General features: G+C 48.5%; 1 protein-coding gene across 3 annotated transcripts in view; it reads right to left on the bottom strand.

Annotated features, from left to right (window-relative positions):
* Positions 1–11,527, bottom strand: part of SKIV2L2 (Ski2 like RNA helicase 2) — a 51,857-nt gene that overhangs the window by 4,291 nt on the left and 36,039 nt on the right. For 2 of the 3 annotated variants that reach the window (XM_006761779.2, XM_015562658.1), the window contains 4 exons: positions 9,417–9,580; positions 6,302–6,407; positions 3,586–3,642; positions 2,036–2,198 (listed from right to left, as the gene is read on the bottom strand). In XM_006761779.2, coding sequence (XP_006761842.1) covers positions 2,036–2,198; positions 3,586–3,642; positions 6,302–6,407; positions 9,417–9,580 — 490 coding nt within the window. The remainder of the gene's footprint in view (positions 1–2,035; positions 2,199–3,585; positions 3,643–6,301; positions 6,408–9,416; positions 9,581–11,527) is intronic. The other variant, XM_015562657.1, reaches the window with a different exon arrangement.

Raw genomic sequence — 11,527 nt, 5'->3', positions numbered from 1 at the left:
CCGCCTGGCAGTTAAGAGGTTTTATTCCCTCCCTAACTTCAGGGGAAAATCCCTACCTGGGGAAACAACCTTTCTCGGAGAGGTGACCTTGGTTAAAACACATAGTGCCAAGAAGGTGAGCAGACATATTAAGAACAGTATGCCATATATGCCAGGTCCCTTGAAACATCAAGGATGGACCGGCTCCCAGCAGAACCACAGTACACAGACATCCCTCAAACACATGGTTAATCATTACGATTTAACCCAGCTAATGCCTAAAAAATACTACTTCTTGAAATGATCAAAACCTTTTCTTTTCACATAAAAAGAAAATTAAGAATCTAATTAGAAACAAATAAATATGGTTTGATCGCAGCACATTAAAAAGTTCCAAGGCGCGCTGTGCTATGGCGAGTGCTCAGATTACTGTGTTTTTCCAACTATATAAAGATGGGTGATGACAAGACGAGGAGCGAAGGGCTGTTCTGCAACGGGAGAACGAATAACAACCTGGTAAATGGGGGGTGGGGGGGGCACTGTGTTCAAAAAAGGAAATACTATCCTAAGTAAACCAAGGTCTTCAGTTTTTTGTTCCTGTTTAATTAGCCATTTTGTTTTTAAGAGTTAATATATAGTCTACTCCAATTTTAGAAAAATTTGAGTTGATATAGTGGTACCCAGACCAGAAAAAGAAAACTGTACTGACATTAGACCAAACTTCACACTTAGATCCTCAAGCAAATGGTGACAGGGAATGGCTCCAGGAAGGGCAAGGGCGGGAGGCGGCGGGAGGCTGCGGGCGGCGGCGGGCTGTGGAAAGGCCGACTCACAGGGCTACTCTGGCCTCAGCCTCAGCAGGTCCAGGCGTGTCTTCCCGACTGTGAGAACTTTTCCATCACATACAAGAACAGACACATTTTATAGCCTTGTGAACCCAGAATTTTTCTTAAAACAAACAAAGCCTTGTCTCCTTTATGAGCCACGATTGTTGTCACTGTCTGACTTCGTGGAGGAGCACATCCCATATAATAAACGGCGAATATGCAAATCGACTGAGCGGCAGAAGGACCCGTCACTATGAGGCGCGCTGCCCATCCGGGGGCAGACTCTCAACGCAGGAGTTGCCCCCTGGGGTCAGGGCTCAGCCAGAAGCCAGGCTCAAGGAGCAGCAGGCCGAGTGGTTAAGGAGCAGCGTGCAGGCGGGCAGTAAGGAGCGAGGGCTGAGGGGCTGAGTGCAGGAACTTGACCTCCCAGGATCGCCTGTTCATCACAAGCACATCAGTGACTTGGCAGAGACCACTCAGGACAGCAGTTTCCTAAGCACCTAACCGAGCGACGATGCCTAACCCACCACAGGGTGTGTGGAGAGCACTGTCTTCCTGCGTAGGCAGAAGATTCCACTTTATCACCAAATATTACTGTTTCATTAAGACACTGTCACCCGGGCAGGCTGCTAGTCACGCAGGTGAGACCTCCTCAGGGGGAGGAACAAGGAGGCCGGAGAGGAGCCCAGGAGAGGAGCCCAGCAGCAAGCTCCCAGGACACGGAGGTTCTGACCGGCATCAAATACATCTGGTCTCAGTTGTCTCTCAGCTCCAGGCTCAGAAAAAGCAGCCAAACCAGACAAGTCCCGTCCCAGCTGACCTCAGGACCAGCTGCAGACTGATGAGCCCCTGGCACCGACCAATCAGCAGAGCCCAGCGTCCTGAGAGGACTCAGCTGGGAGCTGATGCAGCGTCTATGGAGGTCCTGCCCTGGGGCCGCCCCGAAGAGCCCTCCTCACAGGCCCTGAGGACAGAGGCCCCGGGACCTCTGGGGCCCCTCCCCGCCACTCTGCTTCCCCCAGGGTGTTGCCTTTACCCTTCTCTCTCCTAAGGCCCAAGGCCCCTGCTGTTGCCTTTGTCACCTGTTTCCTGAGCCCATTCCTTTTCCCGTTCACTTCTACTTCGGACTTTCGAAGTAAACTTTCTCTTATTAAAAACAAACAATGCCACCCTGAGTCCGAATGCACCCTCCATCAGAAAGCAGTGTCTGCATAAACACTGACCCGTACCTTCAAAGACATCTGTCATTTTGCAGATGTGGGCAAATGTCGCCCCCGTGGCCCAGGTGTGCACTACATCCATTAAGTGAGGTTTGAATGAGCTCAGGTATGTTTCCTCATCAATTTCCAGTTTGGCTTCTGCTGAAACTTTTGCAATTCGTTTAGCACATTCCTTTGAAGATAAAAGATACACTTAAAATTGACTTGTGACCTCACCTCTTCATCTCCAACGCCAGCATTCCACCAGGTCCCCTCTTCTTACCCAGCACGTGCCTACACGCTGGATACACTGGTGCCTTTTCCATTGTTAAATGAACAGACAGCAACGTTTCCCCATTACGCTGAAGTAATATATCAAGATCATGGTTTTCACCAAAAAAAACCACAACAGCAACTGCTGGAGCATTTGAGATTTTGCTCCCCAATATACCGGCACAACATCAGTTGACTCAAATAAATTCTTATAAAAAATAAAAAACAACCCAGAAACTATTCATGAAAATTATACAAGAGTAGCACTTAACCAATCTCTACTTGTTTCATTAACAAAACAAAAACAGTAATAAAACAGATTTAGGGAAACACATCATATGGCAAAATAATGCTTTTCCCTCCAATAAATCTTCAAAAAATGTAAATCTGAAGATTTTCCTTGCCCATAATGAGCACGTTAGATTCGCCCTTTTATCCTTGGTAATTAGGAGGTGAAAGCACCTGCCGCTACAGAAACGCCTGGGTTCTGGGGGGCGCAGAGGGGCTGCTGCCGCTCCACCAGGGGCCCTTTTCTCTGCCGCACCTTTCATTCCTCCCTTCAATGTCTCCCAGTTCGTCCTTCCCTATCTTCTGTAAGACGCTGGAAGGTGGACAAAATAATTCTTCCCAAGAAAACAGTAACGGACACAAATTCATTACTCTAAGTTACTGTGACTTTGAGAAGCCAGAGATAAATAATTTCTTAGGATAAAACAGACTTTAAAACTTTGTTGTAAACTAGAATAGAAAAGTAAACTAAAAGATAAAGCTAACTAAACCCTCGTCCATCAAGATGGCGTTCTTGCTGAAACCGGTTTGGCTCAGTGCATAGAGCGTCGGCCTGCGGACTGGAGGGTCCCGGGTTCGATTCCGGTCGGGGGCATGTGCCTGCGTTGCGGGCACATCCCCAGTGGGAGGTGTGCAGGAGGCAGCTGATCGATGTTTCTCTCTCATCGATGTTTCTAACTCTCTGTCTCTCTCTCTTCCTCTCTGTAAAAAATCAATAAAATATATTAAAAAAAAGAAAAGACGGTGTTCTTAGCCTCGAGGAAAATGAGACAGACATGGACCTGCTGCTGCAGTATCTGCAGGGTGACTGTTAATCTGCACTCACAGCCACCTGTGCAATGTATTAACTGGTGAAAAAGACTGTTTAATCATAAAGTAAAAACCACAGTGACGTGCGATGCCGAAAGTAGCATTAAGTGATGAGACCAACAGCACGTGACAGCCTCACCCCAGAAGGACATGCGTCAGAGCAGCTGTTTACAACCTCCTACTCGTAAACGGGCGGTTCAGAGTCCTACCTGCATCTGGCGAAGGGGCCCCGCCAACTGCTCGGTGAGCTTGGGCATCTCACTGGACTGGGAAAGAAAAGGGTCAGCTGTGAGAACCGACAGCCAATCAGACAACGCTCTGACGCGTCACGTCCCTGCGGACCTGTGTTTCCTAATCAACTCGGGTTACGAAAGCAAAAATGCCCCCTCGCCCTCACCCCCGGCATTCGCTCCTGCAGAGGAAAGGCCGCTGCGGAAGCGCAGAACGCTAACGGGCCGCGCCTGTGCCCGGGCTGGAGCCGAGGAAGAGCAGATACTGCGAACACACGCAGTTCAGTTACATCCAAATTAGCTGAGTTGTTTTATCGTAGTTTGATTTTGAAACAGCTTTGGCTTCCAGGCAACTCTTTACCTGTGGAAACTGAAAATTTGGGACAAAGAACGTTAAAAGCATGCCCTCAATTTTCATGTTGCCACACTATTTCTAGCTCTCTAACAAAGTACAAGATAGTTAAGGTTTTATTCCGAGTTTGTGTTCTTAATGTTGCCTTCCCACCAGTGACAAGTTTGCCAACTTCTCAACTGGAAAAACAGGTGTTTCAGGCCTATTACTAACTACCCACATGCACTCAGACAAGCTGCTCAAGTCGGTGTTGGGGTCTCACCCCGTCCAAGAGAAAAAGGGCAGGCCCTGAAGACCTACAGGCTTGTGATTAGAATATAGACATGATCTGTGAACAGATTTTGACAGAGAGACTTATGCAAAACCAAAATTATTATAAGAATGGCATGTATGCACATGTGAGACAGGACTTAAATTACAGGTAAATTTTTAACAAAATACCTATAGGCTAGTTACAATAGCTATGTCTTTCTTTTAGGCACAGTATTCACAAGGCCTTGGTTTTCAAGTGCATCGTGTGTGCGTGTCTAATAAATCATGACCCAGGCTCCACGTCACACCTGTTAAATAAAACACCATGACGCGTGAACTCAGGTTCTCCTTTAACAGGAGAGAGCAGGGCTGCTCAACATCTTTGAAATGATGTCCACTCAAGGTCAGCAGGCCCCAAAGGTGTCCTCCCTCGGGCCCTGTAGGTGGAAGGCACGAGTCCTCACTAAGGAACTAAGTGAGGTCTCCCCCACGCTCTCCACCAGGTGTGTGCCGTCTGCCCCTCATCTCTCCTGTAACCCTCAATTCCAAGTTCACCCTGATCCGTGAGGCCTTTTCTAATCCCCTTACTTAAAACAGCAACCCCACCCCAAGATCTCTCACTGCCCCCTCAGCCCCACAGACACAGCCCGCAGCCCGCAGCTCCGTGCCTGTGGCCTTCACCCTCTAGCATCTAAGTGCCAGGAAGGGAAGCATTTTATTCCATCTCCAGAGCCTAGAGTTGTGCATCGCACACAGTGGGTGCTTAGTAAGTAGTTGTTGCGGAGACTGTATGCTTTCTTCAAATGGTTTGAAAACGGTCTAATGGTATGAAAAATGTGGGGCATGGTGTGAAAAAAACACACTTTTAAATAGAAGTCAGTGTACCAAGCAGACCACTGAGTATCTTACTGTCTTCACCTTTCTTTCCAGCTGGAAAGCACTGGGCCTGTTGGTGCAATTTTTCGTCCTGATGTTGAATGGCACCAGCACAAGAACCGAGGGCCCTGCCCCCCGTGTGGCTCACAGAACAAGCTCCCCAGGGGAGCGGCTGGCCGAGCCCAGCTCCTCTGAGGAGGGGATACACGCCTCTCGGAAGCCAGGACGTGTGGGGCCAGTGAGGCGCCCCTTCCCCACACCCTGCCCTGCAACCTCTATCTGCTCAGAGAAAACTGACAACGCTCTTCACAACCAACCACCTTAGAAACAGTGAGAAAGCTGAGCCCAGGAGCAACAAGACAGTTTCCCAGGAAGTGCCTCCTCCTGTGGCCTCACTTCGGTGCCCAACGAGGGCTGGGAGCAGGACCTGTGCTCTGGGCGCTGCCTCCTCACCCCGCCCCGACTCTGACCTGCCTCATGAGTGAGGAGCCAAAAGACCATGGCAGACTGAAAAGCAACGTGTCTGACACAACCCACTCACAGTGAAGTGGGTGTGCAGGGTGAAGGGCCTCTAAAAGCAGGCAGCAGCATTAAGTTATGTTCAGAAGGCAAGTCTGATTCTGTCCATTTCACCACAACAAAGTTTAAATCTGAAATGTGAAACATGCACGTGACCTTCTTAAATAAAACAGGTCACACTGGTTTTGGGGTGAAGTGCAGGTGGTCCCGTGGACAACTAGGTGCGGACCCAGCGGTGAGGCTTGGGCCAGCCCTGCACCCGGACCAGGCGACTCCGCCCGCAGGAACAGGAGTGGGAGTGGCTTCCCAGCGACCCCCAGCACTGGGAGGAGGGACAGTAACCCAAGATGGCCCTTTCATTTTTACTAGTTTTGCCAAATTTTACTTTCACTCATCTTTTTCTTTCTAGGGCTGTCTTCTAGGCCAGACCTTCAACAAGGCATCAGGTTATGGAACAAATTTAAAACTTGGTATCTGATTAACCATCATCCAAAAATAAAATCCCAGTTCACTCTCCTTTCTGATAACATGCATCAAATTCTTACTGTACTTGGGTTAAAGTTGTACTGACTTCTCTCTCACATTACCCATCACAGGTAATGGGGAGGAATTCTTTTATAACGGAACTGCCCGTAACGGCACTACAGCCACGTGACAGGCGGGGATGAGGGGCAGCTGTGCCAGGGAGGGACTCACGTTCTCTTGGAACACGAAGCAGCTCAGCAGGGCGGTGGCCTGCTCCGCGGACAGGTCGTTGAACAGGCCGTTGAACATCATCTCGGTGAGCAGGAGCTCGTCGGCACTGCGCCCGCGGGAGAGAAAAGCGCCAGCATCAGGACGGGCACACACACACACACACACACACACACACACCCTTAAATGGAACCTTTAACATGTGCTATTTGACCAAAGGAGTAATCAATGAGGAGTGACCAAGATTTACTTAAGGACCCGGCAGATCATTATAGTACCAGCATACAAATACTAGAGTGGGCGTTTCAGACAAAGACCCCATTCTAGCAAATACCAAGCTGCACATATTCCTTGAGTTAAAGAACCATCACTTAACTCTCAGTAACCAGGAAGAGGTCATCACCAGCCGATTATTATCTGAGTCCAACCATCTTTTTAATTGTTTCTATCTCTCCTTTCCTCTCTAAAGTCAATAAAATTATATATATATATATCTACCTACACTAATAAAAGAGAAACATGCAAATTGGTGTCACTCTGCTACACCCACCAGCCCATCAGGATGAGTATGCAAATTAACCCAACAAAGATGGCAATTAATTTGCATATGCAGCAGAGCGAAGACGGAAGACAGCATAGAAGGAAGCCAAGCGCTGCAGAAGGGAGCAAAGCTGAGGAGGAAGGAGCCGAGGCAGCGGAGAAGGGAGCGAAGCCTTCGGTGGGCTTTGCTCCCTTCTCTGCTTCGCTCCAGCCGCAGGAAGCCCTATTCTTGCAGGAATCTTCCTGCAACGGGCCTCTAGTATAATAATAAAAACAGAATATGCAAGTCGACCGAACGAAGCCGGGGCTGCATGAATTTCATGCATTGGGCCTCTAGTATATCCTATATATACATGAAGTGAAAAACTAAACTTAGGTTCCTAATGGTAACCTGAGAGGTCAAGATTACTTTAATGCAGGAGGAGACAAGAAAGGTAATCTTGCGACAGTGACCTAAGAGCTTTACAGGTGATTACATTAAAAACGTTGACATTCTCCGATCAGAAAACTTCAGAGCAAGGTTCAGAAGGTTGTGGGGAAAATACACGGAATTAGCAGGACATGAGCAGAGCACAGAAAGGCCATGCTAAGCGAGAGATGGAGTGAGAAACGTGGCCACAGGCAGGCTAGAGAGCAAAGGGGAAGAACACACTGGATTAGGGAGCTTATTCTAAAAGCAACAGAGAATCCCTCAGAGACTGTTACCCAGAGAAGAGGGGCACAGAAGGGTGTGCTCCGGAAAGAATACCAGGAGAGGATGAAGGACGGACTGCAGAGGTGGGGGGCAGGGGGTACACAGGAGGGCTCATGCAGACCCGACTCCCGCAGGAGGCTGAAGACAGCCTGGGAGGACGTGAGGAGACGGAGGGGGAAGGAGTCGAGGATGCCTTCCAGTTTTTGCTTTTAGTGGCTGGGATTTATTCCACAAAACAGAGACCAGAGGGAGAAGCAGGGAAAGGAAATGACTTTAAACTTTCCATTTTAAAGTAAGATCAATACCATTCTTCCAAGACCAATCCACAGCTGCAGAAGCCTCAGAGATGAATGTCTACAGGATCAAGTCCTACATAACTCGACAAAGAAATCATTTTGGTAACATTAATGCTGGCAGGTGAGCTGGTAGCAGTGCTGTGACTAGAGTTACCCTGGGTGAATTATTCACCGATGGTGCCTAGTTTCTTTAACTACCAAGTAGGAAAGCTGAACTGCATCCCAGGTTGAAGGGAAGTAGGAGCCTGTGGGGCAAATATAATTTGAAGAAATGTGTTTTTATTTGCTCACACAGTGACTAAAACCGACCCTGAATCGCTGTGTGAACATTGAAAAGTCAAGAGGCTGCACCTCAAATGCTGGAGTGAGAGTCTGACAGGACACTATTCGGGGATGACCACTGACTGGGTCTGGGCGCTCGTGGCCCATGGTGGCCGAGGACTGTCCCTCTCCAGCCTCCACCAGCTCCTGCAGTCGGAACCAGACCCACAGGAACAGGAGCCGTCCCTACTAGCAATGGCTGACACCACAGCCACTGCCACAGTCCTCTGGCCCGTCCCCGAGGCCCCAAGAAGTACAGAGAAAGCTGTTTCAAAGGGTCTCATGTGGACTCACTGAGACGACGGGGCGTGACCGTGGCCGCAGCACCATCTACCTCAGGCTGACAACACTCGCCTGGGACCAGGAAGCCAGACCTGTGGTTTCAAGCCATTTACTTTACGGCCATTTGTTCTTTTATTGTTTTGTTGCTTTTGTTTGTTGGCGGTGTTTCTGACGGCCACTGGTAAGCAGTGGCCTACAATATTATGCTGCAATACCCTCCTGCAGCCCAAGATTTTAACAAAATCTCCTGTACATATAGAAGAATAACAGTTATTAGACTAAGTTTCAAGGTGGGGAAATGTTCATAATTTTTTTTGTTGTTGTTCATCCTCACCCGAGGATGTTTTTTCCATTGATTTTTAGAAAGTGGAAGGGAGGGGGAGGAGAGAGAGAAACACTGATCTGAGAGACACACTGATTGGTTGCCTCCCCCATGTGCCCTGACCAGGCCGGGGACCGAACCTGCAACTGAGGTACGTGTCCTTGACCAGAGTCAAACCCAAGACCCTTCGGTGTGCTAGTCATTGCTCTAACCACTGAGCAACAACCGCCTGGGGCAAAAGGTTCATCATTTTAAAAAGGATAGCCTTAGCCAATCGACGTGTTTCTCTTACACTGATGTTTCTCTGTCATTCCCTCTCTTCCACTCTCCCTAAAACTAAATGGAAAAGTATCCTTGAGTGAGGATTAACAAAAAATAAAATATGAAAAATAGGTAAATAAAAAATAAAAAGGTTACAAAATTGTGCATGAAATAAGATTTAAATTACGTAAAAATCCCACGGGCATTAGAATAAGTAAAAAGGAAATACTTCAAAATGCCAAAGCAGTTCATGTCAGTTCACGGAATCCAAGAGACTGAAGTGCTTTCCTCTTCTAAACTCCCAATGTCACGGTCACTGCACTTCACGTGAAAGGTGCTGGCAGGCGCCAGCCCTCAGGCAGCTCTTTTCTACCAGATGAACAGCCCACCGCGCTGCCTCACCTGCTGATCTCACAGGCCACTCGTCCCTTCATCTCTATGACATCGGAGGAAGTGGCAAACCCCAGGCGCCGTAGCACGCGTTTGCGACACTTGAGTTCATCCATCTGCAGGACTGTTCTTGCTTTCTTGAGTTCTCGCTTTGCAGATTTAATATCTATTGCGATCTAAGGCATCCAGAAGTATAAAGGAAGCTCAGTAAAGTGGACAAAGTAAAATGGGACTTACTCAGGTCACAAAAACATTCCCCCAGGACGCTCCACCACACACTTCCCTGTCAGAGCCCTAACAGGAAGAGGGACATAGGAGTTTCTTATGCTGCGTTCCTGGACCTTCCAATAGCAGTGGTTCTCAACCTTCCTAATGCCGCGACCCTTTAATACAGTTCCTCATGTTGTGGTGACCCCCAACCATATATTTTTGTTGCTACTTCATTATTGTAGTTTTGCTACTGTTATGAATTGTAATGTAAATATCTGATATGCAGGATGTATTTTCATTGTTACAAATTGAACATAATTAAGGCATAGTGATAAATCACAAAAACAATATGTAATTATATGTTTTCCGATGGTCTTAGGCGACCCCTGTGAAAGGCTCGTTCGACCCCCAAAGGGGTCGCGACCCCCAGGTTGAGAACCGCTGCCCTAGAGGAAGACTAGGGAAACTGTGAAATTATGGAAAACACAAACGTCCACTGACAGCCTGAGCAGAGCAAGGAGGCGCAGGGTCAACAGCCTCAGGAGGCGGCAGGAGCGGAAGGGAGGAGCTGCGCAGCCACCGGCTGGGGAGGAAGCTCAGGAGGCAGCCAGATCCGCGTGACCCCAGGGCTCCTTGACACGCTGCCCCTAAAGCAGCAAGTCCCACGGCTCCAGCCCCTCGTCCTCGTGGAAGCAGGGGGAGCGGAGAGAACAGGGACAGACTCTCATCTCTTGACCACCTCGATTTCCCCCACGATCCTTGGGGTACAAGTATCCCTTCGCTCTGTCCTCAAATTACAACACAAACTGGGAAACGGCTTCAGCAAAGAGAACAGGTCTTTATCCTACAGACAGAGACGGAAGCTTCAAAGTACACGGACTTCGAGGCTGTCCTTGAGGGGGTGAGTTTTAAGGTTCAGCTAATCAGTAACTTACAAACGCTTCTGCTGGGACAAGAGTGTGATGGAAACCAGAGTCCTGAAGCAGAGGCTCAGTGCTCAGAAAAACACCGACACGAAGACAGGCTAGGGACTGGGAAGCTGGATTTTGCAGACTTTATATTAAGCTTCAGTTTAGGAGTAGCTATTCTGAAGGCAATGATGGTGGCCAGTTTATTCACAACTAAGGATGTGCCCTATTTACAGTTTGCATTATTATTCTCATAGAATCATACGTGGCAGTAACTAATATTAAATGTAGACCTTATGAAAACGCGTTACAAGCGTTAAGGAGGAAGTGACGTGTACAGGACAAAAGATTCCAGGTGCAGAGAGGTGGACAGTGGAGCGGGATGTGTTCGCTTCCAAAAGCTTTTTCTGAGTTCATTATTCAGAATGGCTCTAAGATCACCTTTTCTGCTTGGAGATTTCCGCTTAACACCATGAAAAGCTGTACTACTACAGCTTCGTACCACTAGGATGGCTACAATAAACGCAGACAATGACAAGTGCTGGGCAGGATGTAAAAATGGGAATTCTCATAAACTGCTGGTGGGATGCAGGGCAACCACTTTGGAAAATTTTGGCAGTTTTCTCAGAAAGTTCACCCTAGAGTTACTGTATGACCCAGCAGTTCGACTCAATGCCACCCAAGAGAGATGAAAACACATATCCGCACAAAAACTTGGACACGAATGTTCACAGCATTGTTCTTCGTGGTGGCCCAGGTGGAGAAACCCCCATGCCCATCACCTGACGACTGGATAACGCACTGCGGTCCAACAAGCCATGGAGCCACGCCCGAGCCGGGCAGCACATGTGCCCTGCGGTAAAGCACGGATCCATGTGGCGACACGGTGAACCTTGCAGACATACGCCAAGTGCAAGAAGGCCAACACACAAGGCCACACTCTGTATGCCTTTCTGAGATGAAACCTCCAGTGCGGGCACATGGTAGAGGCAGAGAGCACAAGTG

Source organism: Myotis davidii, unplaced genomic scaffold (genome assembly GCF_000327345.1).
Source record: "Myotis davidii unplaced genomic scaffold, ASM32734v1 scaffold496, whole genome shotgun sequence".
NCBI lineage: Eukaryota > Metazoa > Chordata > Mammalia > Chiroptera > Vespertilionidae > Myotis > Myotis davidii.
The sequence above is the reverse complement of the archived record's forward strand: the minus strand, read 5'-3'. Positions and strand labels throughout refer to the sequence as shown.